General features: G+C 45.9%; 1 protein-coding gene across 1 annotated transcript in view; it reads right to left on the minus strand.

Annotated features, from left to right (window-relative positions):
• Positions 1 to 20,000, minus strand: part of kcnk5b (potassium channel, subfamily K, member 5b) — a 51,058-nt gene that overhangs the window by 23,789 nt on the left and 7,269 nt on the right. The window contains exons 2-3 of the mRNA XM_046836036.1: positions 10,773 to 10,884; positions 7,998 to 8,164 (exon numbers count right to left, since the gene is read on the minus strand). Of these exons, the coding sequence (XP_046691992.1) occupies positions 7,998 to 8,164; positions 10,773 to 10,884 (279 nt within the window). The remainder of the gene's footprint in view (positions 1 to 7,997; positions 8,165 to 10,772; positions 10,885 to 20,000) is intronic.

A 20,000-nucleotide genomic window follows, 5' to 3' on the forward strand; every position in this document is an offset into this window, starting at 1 on the left:
CACAGAACTCTGGTCAGGGAGTTTGAGTCATCAGATAGAGTTTAGCCATTTATTGCGCAAGAATAACATTACACACAGGGTCATGTGTGCAAGGTAGTTTCTAGGAATGAAATAAAGAACCAACTGTTTAACACATTAGAAAACCATAACATGACATGCATGAACATTAGCCAACTGGTACAACAGACAACATACAGAAGAATTAGTCTTAACTCTAATAAGTAGCTGAGACAACATACTGCATATTGCACTGAATTATCAAGAAAGATGCTTAATACAATCAATAATGAACCATCACCGTAGTTACTTAACACCATTGTACAAATGTTACCGATGGAAAAACTAGTAACACGTTTAGCCCGAGCAACCGTACTAATGAGCAGCTATGCTACCGGCTAACCCGGCTATATAACAGGTGCATCAACACAGTTAAAATACAGATTATACATATTTAACATCCTGTAGCAAAATGAATATCACAACGTAGTCTCCTTTCTCTACGATTATAGAGGAACAGTGGAGCACACTTACAGCTTCACAAACTTTTCTTGCACTCTAACACGGCATCACCTGCAATGCATCGAGAGTGCCACTGCGCCTCGACTGCGCAATTTGTGCGCCGCTGCCTATGCTCAGTGCGCCCGTGTCTGAGAAGCCGCGCTCGAGATGCTGCGCATGCGCAACTAGCGCCGAAAAGAAGAGAATTCACAACAATGTCGTGTAGTTGAAAGGACCGTTTAGACACAAGAAGCTCTCTGAGTCCAGGGAGGTCATTTCCTGACACGTCCAGACGAGCCCCAAAGATGATTGGTTCCTTTAACAACCAATAGAGGGAGGACCCCCTGCTCACCCACTAGTGTTTAAAAAAAGTCCACACTTTTGAAAGAGAAAGAAGTCCGGCTGGAGGGTCCATGCAGGCGAGTTTATGCCACATGCAGGTCGCTGCCAGGTTGTTGGTTATGAGTGGGTCCTCAATAAGACATTTGCTATCATTACCCAGAAACACTCCAAGGTATTTTAGGCCACCTCTTTTCCAGGTTAGATCTCCTGGTAGCATGGGATAGCCTTTCTTCCATTCTCCCATCAACAATGCTTCACTCTTTTTCCAGTTCACTTTTGCAGAAGAGAAGCCTTGAAATTCTTAACAACACATTCTAGTCTTCTAACATCATCAAAATCAGAAATGAAAATCATTACGTCATCAGCATATGCAGCATAAGATGAAAAGGGTGTTTAAAGAGATAAAGAGATCATCCTCCAGTTGCTTATGTTCTAGAGGTTGCCTTTCTTGGGTATCAGCGAGATGACAGCTCTTCTCAGGCTGAGTGGCAGAGAGCCTTTTTTTAAGCTATCATTCAGAACTAGCAGAAGATCTTCACCAATTTCCGACCAAAAGGTTTTATAAAATTCAACAGGTAAACTGTCTACACATGGAGATTTCCCATTGTCCATGCTCATTAGTGCTGTATGTAGTTCTGTTAGTGATAGAATGTGTGAAAGGTTTGTGTTTGCATCTTCATTTAATTTAGGTGGGTCTCTAAAAAAGGTGTTGTTAGTAACCTCTTCATCTTCTTGCTCACATTTGTATAAATCCTTGTAAAATTCTACTGCTCTCTTGCGTATCTCATTGGGTTCTGTAAGTTCTTGCGGGCTCTTCCGCGGCTCTAGCGGGCTCTTTCGCATCGCTAGCGGGCTCTTCCAAGGCTCTAGTGGGCTCTTCCGCGGCTCTAGTGGGCTCTTCCGCGGCACTAGGGGGCTCTTCCGCAGTGCGAGCACCGGCGGTGTCAGACCCGGCCTCGACAGGCTTCGCCTGCTCATGATTTCCAGCATCGGTGGTGTTTTCAGATGTTGCGTAAACAGTATAATCAAATTCATCAAGTCTGATATTAAAGGACAAATCCAGCGTATCTGCATTGTTCTTCAGAACCATGTAAACCTGTCTTCAGAAAGACACAATAGGCTTTAAAAGCGGTGATTTACACCTGAGAGCAATTCTCCTGATAGGTGAGACCAATTTGCCAAAAAAAAGACAACTCTTTTGCCAGACTTTCATCTTTTAAAAAAGGGGGAACATTTGAGATGATGATTTTTTTAGACGGGCTGGAAAACAGGTACCAGGGAGTCGAGATTAATCCTTGTTTGAATCACTTCATTATCCTTTTCAATCGTGCTTCTACTATATCTCCTACTGCTAGAGCACACTCCTCTACCCTCACTTTACCCAACACTTACTACATCTTCTACTGCTAGAGCACACTCCTCTACCCTCACTTTACCCAACACCTACTACATCTCCTACTGCTAGAACACACTCCTCTGCAACTGGATCCTGGATTTCCTGACTGGGAGACCTCAGGCAGTCCGGATCAGGAACAGCATCTCCAGCACCACCACACTGAGCACTGGAGCCCCTCAGGGCTGTGTGCTCAGTCCACTGCTGTTCACTCTGCTGACTCACGTCTGTGCACCAACGCACAGCTCGAATCATATCATCAAGTTTGCTGATGACACGACCGTGGTGGGTCTAATCAGCAGGAACGATGAGTCAGCATATAGAGAAGAGGTGCAACGGTTAACTGCCTGGTGTGGAGCAAACAACCTGTCTCTGAACGTGGACAAAACGAAAGAGATGGTTGTGGACTTCAGGCGAGCACAGAGCGACCAATCTCCACTGATTATCGATGGATCCTCTGTGGAGATCGTCAAGAGCACCAAATTCCTTGGTGTTCATTTGGCGGACAACCTCACCTGGTCACTTAACACCAGCTCCATCACCAAGAAAGCCCAGCAGCGTCTCTACTTTCTGAGAAGGCTGAGGAAAGCCCATCTCCCTCTCCCCATCCTGACCATGTTCTACAGAGGGACCCTTGAGAGCATCCTGAGCAGCTGCATCACTGCCTGGTTTGGGAATTGCACCGTCTCGGATCGCAAGACCCTACAGAGGATAGTGAGGACAGCTGAGAAGATCATCGGAGTCTCTCTCCCCTCTATCATGGACATTTACACCACACGCTGCATCCGCATAGCACACAGCATTGTGGACGATCACACACACCCCTCACACACATACTTCACCCTCCTACCATCAGGAAAACGGTTCCGAAGCATTCGGGCCGCCACAACAAGACTGTGTAACAGTTTCTTTCCACAAGCCATCAGGCTTCTCAACACAAAGAACTGAACAGAACTCACACACACTCACTTACACACACACACACACACACACACACACACACACACACACACACACACACACACACACTCACTGTGTGTTACTGTTACTGAACTGTACAACCTGGACTAAACACAATCATCACTCATCTCGATCCACTCCTTCACCATTTATATATTTATTATTATTTATACTCGCACCTTATATTCAGTACAATGTTTACATGCTGTTTTTGCACCTTTTATACTGCAGTACAATGTTTACATGCTGTCTTTGCACCTCCTTGCTGCTGTTTTTTTGCACTACATTGCTCTGTTCTGTTGTACTTTCTCCTGGGTATAGTTTTTACATTCCTCCTCACACAGTACTGTATATTTAAGTATACAGTAGGTTTACTAGTCGGCGCTATACTTGGTTTTTGTCTTTTGTCTTGTCTTGTCTTGTGTTGTCTGTCTGCACTCTGTCTGTCTGTACTGTTCTTTTGTTTGCACTGTTTGCACCAGGCTGCACTCGATGCACTTTATGTTGTTTTGTTGTTTAGTGTAGCACCAGGGTTTCAGAGGAACGTTGTTTCGTTTTTACTGTGTACTGTGTACCACTGTGTATAGTAAAAATGACAATAAAAACCACTTGACTTGACCTACTACATCTCCTACTGCTAGAGCACACTCCTCTACCCTCACTTTACCAAACACCTACTACATCTCCTACTGCTAGAGCACACTCCTCTACTCTCACTTTACCCAACACCTACTACATCTCCTACTGCTAGAGCACACCTCTACCCTCACTTTACCCAACACCTACTACATCTCCTACTGCTAGAGCACACTCCTCTACTCTCACTTTACCCAACACCTACTACATCTCCTACTGCTAGAGCACACCTCTACCCTCACTTTACCCAACACCTACTACATCTCCTACTGCTAGAGCACACTCCTCTACCCTCACTTTACCCAACACCTACTACATCTCCTACTGCTAGAACACACTCCTCTACCTCACTTTACCAACACCTACTACATCTCCTACTGCTAGAGCACACCTCTACCCTCACTTTACACAACACCTACTACATCTCCTGCTGCTAGAACACACACCTCTACCCTCACTTTACACAACACCTACTACATCTCCTACTGCTAGAACACACCTCTACCCTCACTTTACACAACACCTACTACATCTCCTACTGCTAGAGCACACCTCTACTCTCACTTTACCCAACACCTACTACATCTCCTGCTGCTAGAGCACACTCCTCTACCTCACTTTACAACACCTACTACATCTCTACTGCTAGAGCACACTCCTCTACTCTCACTTTACCCAACACCTACATCTCCTACTGCTAGAACACACTCTACCCTCACTTTACAACACCTACTACATCTCTACTGCTAGAGCACACTCCTCTACCCTCACTTTACCCAACACCTACTACATCTCCTGCTGCTAGAGCACACTCCTCTACCCTCACTTTACACAACACCCACTACATCTCCTGCTGCTAGAGCACACTCCTCTACCCTCACTTTACCCAACACCTACATCTCCTACTGCTAGAGCACACTCCTCTACCCTCACTTTACCCAACACCTACTACATATCCTACTGCTAGAGCACACCTCTACCTCACTTTACCCAACACCTACATCTCCTACTGCTAGAGCACACTCCTCTACCTCACTTTACCCAACACCAACTACATCTCCTACTGCTAGAGCACACTCCTCTACCCTCACTTTACCCAACACCTACTACATCTCCTACTGCTAGAGCACACTCCTCTACCTCACTTTACCCAACACCTACTACATCTCCTACTGCTAGAGCACACCTCTACCCTCACTTTACAACACCTACTACATATCCTACTGCTAGAACACACACCTCTACCCTCACTTTACCCAACACCTACTACATCTCTACTGCTAGAACACACCTCTACCCTCACTTTACCCAACACCTACTACATATCCTACTGCTAGAGCACACTCCTCTACCCTCACTTTACACAACACCTACATCTCCTACTGCTAGAACACACCTCTACCCTCACTTTACCCAACACCTACTACATCTACTGCTAGAGCACACTCCTCTACTCTCACTTTACCCAACACCTACTACATCTCCTACTGCTAGAGCACACTCCTCTACCCTCACTTTACCCAACACCTACTACATCTCCTACTGCTAGAGCACACTCCTCTACCCTCACTTTACCCAACACCTACTACATCTCCTACTGCTAGAGCACACTCCTCTACCCTCACTTTACCCAACACCTACTACATCTCCTACTGCTAGAGCACACCTCTACCCTCACTTTACCCAACACCTACTACATCTCCTACTGCTAGAGCACACTCCTCTACCCTCACTTTACACAACACCCACTACATCTCCTACTGCTAGAACACACACCTCTACCTCACTTTACCCAACACCTACTACATCTCCTACTGCTAGAGCACACTCCTCTACCCTCACTTTACACAACACCCACTACATCTCCTACTGCTAGAACACACACCTCTACCCTCACTTTACCCAACACCTACTACATATCCTACTGCTAGAACACACTCTACCCTCACTTTACCCAACACCTACTACATATCCTACTGCTAGAGCACACCTCTACCCTCACTTTACCCAACACCTACTACATCTCCTACTGTTAGAGCACACTCCTCTACTCACTTTACCCAACACCTACTACATCTCCTACTGCTAGAGCACTCCTCTACCCTCACTTTACCCAGCACCTACTACATCTCCTACTGCTAGAGCACACTCCTCTACTCTCACTTTACCCAACACCTACTACATCTCCTACTGCTGAGCACACTCCTCTACCCTCACTTTACCCAACACCTACTACATCTCCTACTGCTAGAGCACACTCCTCTACTCTCACTTTACCCAACACCTACTACATCTCCTACTGCTAGAGCACACTCCTCTACCCTCACTTTACCCAACACCTACTACATCTCCTGCTGCTAGAGCACACTCCTCTACTCTCACTTTACCCAACACCTACTACATCTCCTACTGCTAGCACACTCCTCTACCCTCACTTTACCCAACACCTACTACATCTCCTACTGCTAGAGCACACTCCTCTACCCTCACTTTACCCAACACCTACTACATCTCCTACTGCTAGAGCACACTCCTCTACCCTCACTTTACACAACACCCACTACATCTCCTACTGCTAGAACACACACCTCTACCCTCACTTTACCCAACACCTACTACATCTCCTGCTAGAGCACACTCCTCTACTCACTTTACCCAACACCTACTACATCTCCTGCTAGAGCACACTCTACCCTCACTTTACCCAACACCTACTACATCTCCTACTGTTAGAGCACACTCCTCTACTCTCACTTTACCCAGCACCTACTACATCTCCTGCTAGAGCACACTCCTCTACCCTCACTTTACCCAACACCTACTACATCTCCTGCTGCTAGAGCACACTCCTCTACCCTCACTTTACCCAACACCTACTACATCTCCTACTGCTAGAGCACACCTCTACCCTCACTTTACCCAACACCTACTACATCTCCTACTGCTAGAGCACACTCCTCTACCCTCACTTTACACAACACCCACTACATCTCCTACTGCTAGAACACACCTCTACCCTCACTTTACCCAACACCTACTACATCTCCTACTGCTAGAGCACACTCCTCTACTCACTTTACCCAACACCTACTACATCTCCTACTGCTAGAACACACTCCTCTACCCTCACTTTACAACACCTACTACATATCCTACTGCTAGAACACACACCTCTACCCTCTCTTTACCCAACACCTACATCTCCTACTGCTAGAACACACTCCTCTACCTCACTTTACCCAACACCTACTACATCTCCTGCTGCTAGAGCACACCTCTACTCTCACTTTACCCAACACCTACTACATCTCCTACTGCTAGAGCACACTCCTCTACTCACTTTACCCAGCACCTACTACATCTCCTACTGCTAGAGCACACTCCTCTACTCACTTTACCCAACACCTACTACATCTCCTACTGCTAGAGCACACACCTCTACCCTCACTTTACCCAACACCTACTACATCTCTTACTGCTAGAGCACACTCCTCTACCCTCACTTTACAACACCTACTACATCTCCTACTGCTAGAGCACACACCTCTACCTCACTTTACCCAACACCTACTACATCTCCTACTGCTAGAGCACACTCCTCTACCCTCACTTTACCCAACACCTACTACATCTCCTACTGCTAGAGCACACTCCTCTACCCTCACTTTACCCAACACCTACTACATCTCCTACTGCTAGAGCACACCTCTACCCTCACTTTACCCAACACCTACTACATCTCCTACTGCTAGAGCACACTCTAGTCTTTCTGCTATTTCTTAAATAAGCACACAAAAACAACAAAACGAAGAAAATAATATGCAAAGGCGTGCAAGAAGTTAGAGAAAGAAAAAAGCACAACCGCACACGGTCGCCAATCACTCAAGCTCCGCTCACTCGCTCCCAGCATGCACTCAGAGAGAGAGAGAGTGTGTGTGTGTGTGTGTGTGAGAGAGAGAGTGTATGTGTGTGAGAGAGAGAGTGTGTGTGTGTGTGTGTGTGTGTGTGTGTGTGTGTGTGTGTGTGTGTGTGAGAGCGAGAGAGAGAGATTGTGAGTGTGTGTGCGTGTGTGTGTGTGTGAGAGAGAGAGAGAGAGAGAGAGAGAGTGTAAGTTTGTGTGTGTGTGTGTGTGTGTGTGTGTGTGTGTGTGTGTGTGTGTGTGTGTTACCACACTCAAGTGTCGGTGCAGTAAGGTTTGACTCAGGCGTTTTGCTCTGCTGCCAAAGAACGTTCCTAGTTCACTGATCCATGTGAGACACAGTGGAATTCCACATAGACCAAACACAATGCAGAAGACACGTCCACCCACTGTCTTCGGAGCAACCTGACCGTAACCTACACACACACACACACACACACACACACACACACACACACACACACACACACACAAAGAAGAAATTCAGGTTGTGAATATCTGATTTGTTTGGATTGTTGATTCTCTGTTCCATGGACCTGAAAATAAAAATAGCATGATATAAAAGTGTTCAGTAAAAAGTTCATAAATCTTTTCCTTTTGAATGATTAAAAAAGTCCTGATTTTAAGAAGAAAGAGCTTTTTAAAATGTTTATAGCTGCATGTTTCTCTAATTAAAAACAGAATGATGAAGACTGAAGGGACTGCAGCAGCAAAAGAAGGAATAAGAGGAGGAGGCAGCAAGGAAGGAACAGGAGGAAGAGGAGGAGGGGGTGGAAGAAGAAGAGGGGCAGAAGGAGGAGAAAAGGGAAGGAGAGAAGCAAGAGGAGGGATGAGGAAGAAGAGGTGGATGAGGTAGAGGAGGTAGTGGGGTAGAGGAGGTAAAGAAGGAAGTGGTGGGGGTAGAAGAGGTGGGGAGGAGGGGTGGAGGAAGTAGAGAAGGATGAGGAGGTAGAGGAGGTGGGGGAGGTAGAGGAGTAGGTGCAGAAGCAGGGTTGGACATAGAGGAGGTGTAGGAAGTGGAGAAGGTAGAGGGGTGGGGAGGTAGAGGAGAGGGAGGAGGAAGAGGGTGTAGAGGAGGAAGAGGCGGTGGAGGAGGAGGAACAGGAGGAGGAAGAGGGGTGGAGGAGGAGGAATAGGAGGAGGAAGAGGAGGTAGAGGAGAGGGAGGAGGAAGAGGAGGAGGAGGAGGAGGAGGAGGAACAGGAGGAAGAGGAGGAGGAGGAGGAATAGGAGGAGGTGGAGGAGGGGTGGAGGAGGGGTGGAGGAGGGGGTTAGAGCTAGAAAAGAGCTAGGAGGTAGAGCTAGGAGGTGAAGGAATTGGAGGAGGTAGAGGAGGTGGGGGAGGTAGAGGACAGGAGGAGGAAGAGGAGGAGGAGGAAAAGGGGTAGAGAAAGTAGAGGAGGATCAGGAGGTAGAGGGGAAGAGGAAGAGAAGAAAGAGGAGGAGGGAAAGGGTGAGGAAAAGGAGGAGTAGGAAGGAAAAGAAGGAGGAGGAGGAGGGAAGAAGGAGTAGTAGGTGGAGAAGGAAGACGAGGTGGAGGAGATTGAGGAGAAAGAGTAATGTAGTGTAATTCCTCTATGTGTTTGTGTGTGTGTGTGTGTGTGTGTGTGTGTGTGTGTGTGTGTGTGTGTGTGTGTGTTAGGAGAAAGTGTAATGTAGTGTAACCCCTCTGTGTGTGTGTGTGTGTGTGTGTGTGTGTGTGTGTGTGTTAGGGAGAAAGTGTAATGTAGTGTAACCCTTCTGTGTGTGTGTGTGTGTGTGTGTGTGTGTGTGTGTGTGTGTGTGTGTGTGTGTGTGTGTGTCTGTGTGTGTTAGGGAGAAAATGTAATCTAGTGTAACCTCTGTGTGTGTGTGTGTGTGTGTGTGTGTGTGTGTGTGTGTGTGTGTGTGTGTGTGTGTTACGGAGAAAGTGTAATGTAGTGTAACCCCTCTGTGTGTGTGTGTGTGTGTGTGTGTGTGTGTGTGTGTGTGTGTGTGTGTGTGTGTGTGTGTGTGTGTGTGTGTTAGGAGAAAATGTAATCTAGTGTAACCACCCTGTGTGTGTGTGTGTGTGTGTGGGAGAAAGTGTAATGTAGTGTAACCCCTCTGTGTGTGTGTGTGTGTGTGTGTGTGTGTGTGTGTGTGGAGAAAGTGTAATCTAGTGTAACCTCTGTGTGTGTGTGTGACAGAGAAAGTGTAATGTAGTGTAACCCCTCTGTGTGTGTGTGTGTGTGTGTGTGTGTGTGTGTGTGTGTGTGTGTTAGGGAGAAAATGTAATCTAATGTAACCCCTCTGTGTGTGTGTGTGTGTGTGTGTGTGTGTGTGTGGGAGAAAGTGTAATGTAGTGTAACCCCTCTGTGTGTGTGTGTGTGTGTGTGTGTGTGTGTGTGTGTGTGTGTGTGTGTGGGAGAAAGTGTAATGTAGTGTAACCTCTGTGTGTGTGTGTGTGTGTGTGTGTGTGTGTGTGTGTGTGTGTGTGTGTGTGTGTGTTAGGGAGAAAGTGTAATGTAGTGTAACCCCTCTGTGTGTGTGTGTGTGTGTGTGTGTGTGTGTGTGTGTGTGTGTGTGTGAGGGAGAAAGTGTAATATAGTGTAACCCATCTGTGTGTGTGTGTGTGTGTGTGTGTGTGTGTGTGTGTGTGTGTGTGTGTGTGAGAGTGTGTTAGGGAGAAAGTGTAATGTGTGTGTGTGTGTGTGTGTGTGTGTGTGTGTGTGTGTGTGTGTGAGAGAGGAGAAAGTGTAATGTAGTGTAACCCCTCTGTGTGTGTGTGTGTGTGTGTGTGTGTGTGTGTGTGTGTGTGTTAGGAGAAAGTGTAATGTGTAACCCATCTGTGTGTGTGTGTGAGTGTGTTAGGGAGAAAGTGTAATGCAGTGTAACCCCTCTGTGTGTGTGTGTGTGTGTGTGTGTGTGTGTGTGTGTGTTGTGTGTGTGTGTGAGGAGAAAGTGTAATGTAGTGTAACCCCTCTGTGTGTGTGTGTGTGTGTGTGTGTGTGTGTGTGTGTGTGTGTGTGTGTGTGTGTGTGTGTGTGTGTGTGTGTGTGTGTACCTATTGTGGTAATGATGGTGGCAGCAAAGATAATGGCGTTCGGCCATATCCAGGGGTTGTATTGTTTCTCTCCAGTGATGGAGACACCCTGACCTGCTGCTGTGGCCACAGTCTGTATACACACACACACACACACACACACACACACACACACACACACACACACACAAACATCAGTGACAGTGCACTTCATTTGACATTAGTAACATTAAGAGGTATAGCATTGTTTGGGTTTAGCAGTGTTCAGGTGTAACAGTGTTCAGGTGTAGCAGTGAGAGGTGTAACGGTGTTCAGGCGTAACAGTGAGAGGTGTAACAGTGATCAGGCATAACAGTGAGAGGTGTAACGATGTTCAGGCATAACAGTGAGAAGTGTAACAGTGTTCAGGCGTAACAGTGAGAGGTGTAACAGTGTTCAGGCGTAACAGTGAGAGGTGTAACTGTGTTCAGGTGTAGCAGTAAGAGCCGTAACAGTGTTCAGGTGTAGCAGTGAGAAGTGTAACAGTGTTCAGGCGTAGCAGTAAGAGGTGTAACAGTGTTCAGGCATAACAGTGAGAAGTGTAACAGTGTTCAGGCGTAACAGTGAGAGGTGTAACACTGATCAGGCATAACAGTGAGAAGTGTAACGGTGTTCAGGCGTAACAGTGAGAGGTGTAACACTGATCAGGCATAACAGTGAGAAGTGTAACGGTGTTCAGGCGTAACAGTGAGAGGTGTAACACTGATCAGGTGTAACAGTGAGAGGTGTAACAGTGTTCAGGCGTAGCAGCAAGAGGTGTAACGGTGTTCAGGCATAACAGTGAGAAGTGTAACAGTGTTCAGGCGTAACAGTGAGAGGTGTAACAGTGTTCAGGCGTAACAGTGAGAGGTGTAACTGTGTTCAGGCGTAGCAGTCAGAGCCGTAACAGTGTTCAGGTGTAGCAGTAAGAGGTGTAACAGTGTTAAGGCATAACAGTGAGAAGTGTAACAGTGATCAGGCATAACAGTGTTCAGGCATAACAGTGAGAGGTGTAACAGTGTTCAGGCGTAACTGTGAGAGGTGTAACACTGTTCAGGCGTAACAGTGAGAGGTGTAACAGTGTTCAGGTGTAACAGTGAGAGGTGTAACAGTGTTCAGGCGTAACAGTGAGAGGTGTAACCGTGTTCAGGCGTAGCAGTGAGAAGTGTAACCGTGTTCAGGCGTAACAGTGAGAGGTGTAACAGTGTTCAGGTGTAGCAGTGAGAGGTGTAACAGTGTTCAGGCGTAACAGTGAGAGGTGTAACAGTGTTCAGGCGTAACAGTGAGAGGTGTAACCGTGTTCAGGCGTAGCAGTGAGAAGTGTAACGGTGTTCAGGCGTAACAGTGAGAGGTGTAACAGTGTTCAGGTGTAACAGTGTTCAGGTGTAACAGTGAGAGGTGTAACAGTGTTCAGGCGTAACAGTGAGAGGTGTAACAGTGTTCAGGCGTAACAGTGAGAGGTGTAACCGTGTTCAGGCGTAGCAGTGAGAAGTGTATCAGTGTTCAGGCGTAACAGTGAGAGGTGTAACAGTGTTCAGGCGTAGCAGTGAGAGGTGTAACTGTGTTCAGGCGTAACAGTGAGAGGTGTAACAGTGTTCAGGCGTAGCAGTGAGAGGTGACAACTGTGTTTAGGCGTAACAGTGAGAGGTGTAACAGTGTTCAGGTGTAGCAGTGAGAGCCGTAACATTGTTCATGCGTAACAGTGAGAGGTGTAACAGTGTTCAGGTGTAGCAGTGAGAAGTGTAACAGTGTTCAGGCATAACAGTGAGAGGTGTAACAGTGTTCAGGTGTAGCAGTGAGAAGTGTAACAGTGTTCAGGCGTAACAGTGAGAGGTATAACAGTGTTCAGGCGTAGCAGTGAGAGCCGTAACAGTGTTCAGGCGTAGCAGTAAGAGCCTTAACAGTGTTCAGGCGTAACAGTGAGAAGTGTAACAGTGTTCAGGCGTAACAGTGAGAGGTGTAACAGTGTTCAGGTGTAGCAGTGAGAAGTGTAACAGTGTTCAGGTGTAGCAGTAAGAAGTGTAACAGTGTTCAGGTGTAGCAGTGAGAGGTGTAACAGTGTTCAGGTGTAGCAGTGAGAAGTGTAACAGTGTTCAGGTGTAGCAGTGAGAGGTGTAACCGTGTTCAGGCGTAACAGTGAGAGGTGTAACAGTGTTCAGGTGTAGCAGTGAGAGGTGTAACAGTGTTTTGGCATCTTTTAAAAGTGCGGTGTTAAAACACTAGTAGTTGCTCTTAGGTTTAATATTCTATTTACTGATAGTGCACTGAACCATACAGTGATCTGATATGCCTACTGGAAAAATAGAAATTTTTTAAAAATAAGTCAGTTGATCTGTAGATTCTTCTACAGTGTAAGAAACAGGAATAAATTGTGAGTAAAAAGCAGCAGCAGCACTAAGTGACGTGTTGTGGATTAAAATCCCCAACTCGTCCCGCTCCTTCACCCAGTCAGCAGCGTTACTGCTGTCGCTGTGGGTCTCCAGCAGCATAACAACATCCACACGCTTCTGTCTTATAAACTCATAAAGCTTTACTCTCCTTCAATAATCCCTCGCTCCGTTAATATTAACACTCACAACATGAAACCTGTTCATTAAAAAATTAAATAAAAGTAAAACAAACAAATGCTAAAAGAGCTAAAAATAAAACACCACACTATCAGTCTTCATCAGAGTTCTCCCTACTGACCTTCTTGATCAGCTTTTTTCATCTAAAGATTTCCTGATCAGTAAAAACTTCTTTTCTTCTAAAGTGCTTTATATCGTGAACACACTGTGTTAGAAAGGATTCCTATTTAGTTGTAATTCCATGCTTCACCACTAGAGGCAGATATACAGCTTACCAAGCAATGACAAGCTATCTGTGACATCACAGTGCACCGTCCTCCACCAAGAGTATAAAAGACCAGAACACGGAGCTGCTGCATGCAGTCTGCATCACGCAACCTACTGAACAGCAGCTAGCAGAAGACAGCAAGAATCACCTCATATGCAATCAATTCTATACTCAGTAAAGTAAAGTGTTCTGAATCCTGTATCGTGTTTTTACTGACGCTGGGGCGAGTACAATCCACTGATCAGCGCATACCAGTTAGTGAGAATCCTTATATGGTCCTTCGAGTAAGATAAGAAAACCCCTCTAACATTGGTCCTTCGAGCTAGACAGGAAAACTTCCTAACATTGGTCCTTCGAGCCGGATAAGCGTGCTTACCACAGAAGAAGGATGTCAGAACAACCCTCCGGCGAAGCCGCGCCCACGACGCAGAACTCAGCCCCATCCCATCTTAGAGACTATGAGGTGAAATACTTTGCACAGCGCTCACACGAACAAGAGGAGGAAACGCAGCGAAACACAACGAGAGATGAATCTCGTGTTTTAACCCCAGATGATAGTGATTCTCCTCCCTCTAGTTCATATGCTGATGACATCGACACAATTACGGGAGCTACTAGCGCCACCATTCGGATGTTATCACACAGCTATTTGAAAGTGATGAAGAGGAAGAGCCTTCTTCACATGAGGAAGAGGCTGCCCTTTCACCCGTTAGACATAAGTCAAAGAGAAAGAGTCAATCAAAGAGTCATGACATGGAGAAGATAGTTAGGCAACTGTATGAAAATCAAGTGGCCTTTCAGGAGGAACTCCGAGAACTTAAGGTCCTTGTCAAGGACATACGGAATCTATCCAGAACCGCAGGCAGCTCAGCTAGTTCCTCGACCACAGCGGGTCATAGAGACTCCAGTCCCTTTGCCCAGAACTATCTTTAAATCACCCAAGGCAGTGGTGCCAGAGCCTTATACTCCACAACCTAGTCCCCGCAGATCCCAAGTGCCCCCTAGTAAAAGTCCCTTAAAGTCAGAAGTAGATACATATGCCCATCTACATAATCCACAATATCCTCCCTTGACGGGGCGGCTTCAGAGTGCCACATCTCTGGACACGTCTTATAGGGGCCCGCACCCAACAATTCCAGATTTCACCAGTCCTGACCCCAGAGAATTCACTCATATAAAGTTAGCCCTTGATAATATCCTCCCTCCAGATGCAAATGAACTCTTTAAGTATCAGATTCTCTTAGGACACCTCAAATTTAAAGAGGCTCGCCTAATTGCAGACTCATTTCTGAATTCCCCTCAGCCATACACAGACACTATGACTATGCTTAATAGCCAATTCGGACTACCTTTCCAGTTAGCCCTAGCTAAGATAGCAGAAGTCATGGATGCCCCTAATGTACAGACAGGAGATACGACTAGTTTCAAACTGTTTGCCCTCGAAATTCAGGCCCTCGTTGGTCTCCTGAACTCATTAGGTCCAAAGGGAGAAAGCGAACTAAGTTGCGCCTCACATGCAGCCCGCTTACTCACTAAGTTACCCCCGGATATGCGCGCCACATTCAAACGACACCTGCCCAATCAAGATTCCTACACTCTACCGGATCTGGCAGAGTGGCTCAGGATTGAATCGGTGTCAAGACTCTGCAATCGAATCAGGAAAAGATCAGATAAGTAGAATGTCGCGCCCAAACCAGGCCCAGGGCGAAGCATAAACACGCTTCTGTCCTGCATGGAGCTGACCGACCTCCAGAGACGATCACCGAGTGCCGACGCCTCGCATCAGTCCAAGCCAGCACGGGGATCTGAACAGAGCAGACCTCTGTGCCCATATTGTAACAGTGCCGAACATTATTTAAGCCAGTGTACCACTTTCCAGGCATTTAGTACAGAGCAGATGATCAAATGGATCAAAGACAACAAGCGTTGTTGGAAATGTGGGCGATCACACTTAGCCAAAGACTGTACCTTAAAGAAGCCCTGTCGTTTATGCAGTGGGAAACATCTTCAAATCCTTCATGAGGTGAACAGCCAACCTCAAAAGGAGAGTACCTGTTTAGTGAGTTCCACGAACAAAACCCTGTATCTAGACAGGCCACAAGGTTCCAAGCGCGTCCTGCTGAAAGTGATTCCTGTTGTATTACAACACAACAATCGAGCCCTGAACACTTATGCAGTACTCGATGATGGATCCGAAAGGACTATGTTACTCCCAGCTGCAGTTAAGAAACTAGGGTTACAAGGACAGAAGGAAGATCTAATATTAAGAACTATTCGACAAGATATGAGGAAACTAAATGGAGCAGCAGTTTCCTTTAGAATACGTTCTATATCAAAGCCCCAAAAGAGTTATTGGATCCAGAATGCCTTTACCTCTGAGCACTTAGGTTTAGCTGAACATTCGTATCCCATTGCAACACTCCAGCAGAGATACCAACATCTAAAGGACATTCCTTTACAGCCCATAGATAAAGTACAACCCTCCTTTTGATAGGAGCAGACCATCCCACCTTATAACACCTGTTGAGCCTATACGCCTAGGGCCCCCAGGAGGTCCCGCAGCTATTAAAACTAGATTAGGCTGGACACTACAAGGTCCAACGCGCTTTCTGCAGCAGCAGATACAGCCTCAACAATGCTTACATATCTCTATCACTCCCCAAATGGAAGAACTTTCCCGAAATGTAGAGAGACTCTGGCAAAGCGATACCATTCCCCACAGAAATGAGAAATTAGTCACACGATCAAAGCAGGATCAAATGGCAATAGATTTATTACAAACTAGAACAACTAGAGTGATGGTAGATGGAGTGAATCGTTATGCAACCCCCCTTTTAAGGAAAGCTAATATGCCGCAATTCTGTACAACTAAGGACTCCGTTATGCCCAATTTAAGAAGTATAGAGCGACGGTTGGCAAAGGATCCTGAAAAGGCAGTAGCATATAACGAAGAGATTAAGAAACTAGAGAAGTGCGGCTATGTAGTCAAACTCACACCTGACTCTGTAAACACCGGAGAAGAGTCATGGTTTATTCCACATCATATGGTACAACATAATGGAAAGAATAGAGTAGTGTTCAACTGTTCTTTTGAACATGTAGGCCAGAATCTGAATAATTACCTCCTTGCTGGACCTACACTTAGCCCTTCCTCTTAGGAGTGCTGTTGCGCTTTAGGAACATTCTGTAGCAATAAGTGGCGATATTAAGGGTATGTTTCATCAGGTCCGCCTACTGCCTGAGGACAAATCACTCCTTCGCTTTGTATGGCGTGACCTTCAAACCAATAACCTTCCCAGCATTTATGAGTGGCAAGTACTACCTTTGGCACAACTTGTAGCCCCTGTTGTGCCATCTATGCTTTGCAACGCCATGTTCTCGATAACACTCAACCTAACGATATTCTCAGATCGACAGTAGAAAGGAATTTTACGTAGACAATTGTCTTAAAAGCTTAATGACCGCAGATGATGCCAAGCAAGTAGTGGATGGGTTATGTGGCCTTCTTGCCAATGGTGGATTTGAGATTAGACAATGGGCCTGTAATATCCCAAGAGTCGTTAATCATCTCCCCAAAGAGGCCCGTTCAGATAGCATTGAGCTTTGGTTATCACATGACAAGACCGATCCCCATGAATCCACTCTTGGACTGAGATGGAATTATAACTTAGATATACTCGGTTACAAACACCGCCCAACACCTAAAACCACACCCACTATGCGACACATCTATAGGATAGTAGCAAGACAGTACGACCCCTTGGGATTCATCCTTCCATTCACCACCCGCGCCAAAATTCTAATTCAGCAGTTGTGGAACAAACAGAGGGGTTGGGATGATCCCATGTTGCCCACAGACTTGGTGAAAGCCTGGTGTGAATGGGAGAATGAACTACCCATTCTTTCTCAGGTCACACTTCCCCGATGTTATGTTACACCAGATATGGATAGGCCCAATACCACAAAACAAATTCATATCTTCTGTGATGCTTCAGAGCAAGCATACGGTGCCGTAGCATACCTGAGAACTGAAGATCAAGAAGGTAGAATACAGCTTGCTTTTCTGATTGGCAGATCCAAAATTGCCCCTAAACGTAAACAAACCATTCCTAGACTAGAGCTATGTGCAGCCCTAATCGGTGCCCAACTATCGGCTGCTTGAAAATGAACTCACTCTTAAGATCAGCCGAGTGATCTTATGGTCAGATTCAACTACAGTTCTTTCATGGCTAAGATCTGAATCTTGCAGTTTTAAAGTTTTGTAGGCACTAGAATAGCAGAAATCCAAGATCTAACTGAGTCACATGATTGGCGATATGTAGATACAGCCAGAAACCCAGCCGATGATCTAACAAAGGGCGTAGCTTAGTAGAACTTGTTACACCTAACAGGTGGAGTTTAGGTCCACCCTTTTTACTTAAAGCAGAATCAGAGTGGCCAACCCTGCCACCTCTTAAGACCCCTGAAGATAAAGTGGAAAGGAGAGCTAGTATATTCTGTGGTGTCACCCAAACATTAAAGCCCTTAGACCCTAGTAAGTACCACTCTTGGAAAGATCTTGTTGAAGCCATAGTTCAACAACATCCAAGTGACTTAGATCAATCTAGTATACCTACAGCTAAGGACTATGTGACAGCAGAACATCTCCTCTTCCGCAATATTCAACAAGATAGTTTCCCAGAAGAATACGAGCAACTAAGCTCTGGTAAGCCCGTATCCCCTACAAGTAGATTACTCACTTTAGCCCCAGAATTCGATAAAGCCAGTCAGCTTATACGGGTAGGAGGACGCCTACGTCGTGCTGAAGGCTTAGAACTCCAAACAGTTCACCCTATTGTCCTAGACCCTCATCATCAAGCCACCAAATTACTCATTCAAGACTATGATAGTAAGCTATGTCACCCAGGACCAGAACGAGTATTTGCTGAAATGAGGAGAAGTGTCTGGATACTAAGAGGTCGTGAAGCAATTCGAAAATCACAACATAACTGTATGGAGTGTCGTAAGTGGAAGGCTAAACCTGAGAACCCTAAGATGGCTGATCTTCCTCCAGCACGCTTGAGACTTCATAAACCACCCTTTTATAGTACTGGTATGGATTGTTTTGGACCTTTCCAAACCAAAATAGGCAGGCGTTTAGAGAAAAGATGGGGAATAATCTTTAAGTGTCTTACAACTCGATGTGTACACATTGAGCTTCTCACAGCTATAGACACAGATTCTTTCCTCATGGCTCTGAGGAGATTTATAGCACGTAGAGGCACCCCCTCAGAACTGATATCTGACCAAGGCACTAACTTCCAGGGTGGACAGAGAGTTAAAAGATGCTTTAAAGAATTGCAGCCAAGAACTTCAACGGCATCTTGCCAAACAGAAGATCGAATTCCGATTTAACCCACCTAATGCCCCTCACTTTGGTGGCAGCTGGGAAAGGAGATCCGATCTCTTAAAATGCCCTCCGTACAGTAGTAGGTGCACAAACAGTTACAGAAGAAGTTCTTCAAACAGTACTTATTGAAATAGAAGGAATCCTTAATAGCAAACCTTTAGGTTATGTCTCCTCAATGTAGCAGATTTAGACCCAATCACCCCAAATCTTCTGCTCATGGGGCGGCTAGACAGCTCTTTACCTCAAGTGATATACCCTGCCGATGAACTCATAGGACGACGTAGATGGAGACAAAGTCAAGTTCTCACTGATCACTTTTGGTCAAGCTTCGTGAGACACTACTTACCCAATCTCCAGCTACGCCACAAATGGTATGGAGAAACTAAAACTCTGACAGTTGGGTCTGTCGTCATGATTGTCGATCCCCAGTTACCACGAGCCCTTTGGTTGATCGGGAGAGTGTCAAAGACATTCCTGGAGCAGATGGACAAGTTAGGTCTGCAGAGGTCAACGTTAAAGGTCGATTATACACACGGCCAGTTACCCGACTCATTAATCTACCAGAGATAGCAGTTGAAGACGACACCAAGATCAAATCGGCAGACTTTTAGCTAAGATTTAGAAGCAAATATGCTATGCATATTTGGGGGCGGCAGTGTTAGAAAGGATTCCTATTTAGTTGTAATTCCATGCTTCACCACTAGAGGCAGATATACAGCTTACTAAGCAATGACAAGCTATCTGTGACATCACAGTACACCGTCCTCCACCAAGAGTATAAAAGACCAGAACACGGAGCTGCAGCAAGCAGTCTGCATCACGCAACCTACTGAACAGCAGCTAGCAGAAGACAGCAAGAATCACCTCATATGCAATCAATTCTATACTCAGTAAAGTAAAGTGTTCTGAATCCTGTATCGTGTTTTTACTGACGCGCTGGGGCGAGTACAATCCACTGATCAGCGCATACCAGTTAGTGAGAATCCTTATATGGTCCTTCGAGTAAG

This window comes from Silurus meridionalis, chromosome 23 (genome assembly GCF_014805685.1).
Source record: "Silurus meridionalis isolate SWU-2019-XX chromosome 23, ASM1480568v1, whole genome shotgun sequence".
Classification (NCBI taxonomy): Eukaryota; Metazoa; Chordata; class Actinopteri; order Siluriformes; family Siluridae; genus Silurus; species Silurus meridionalis.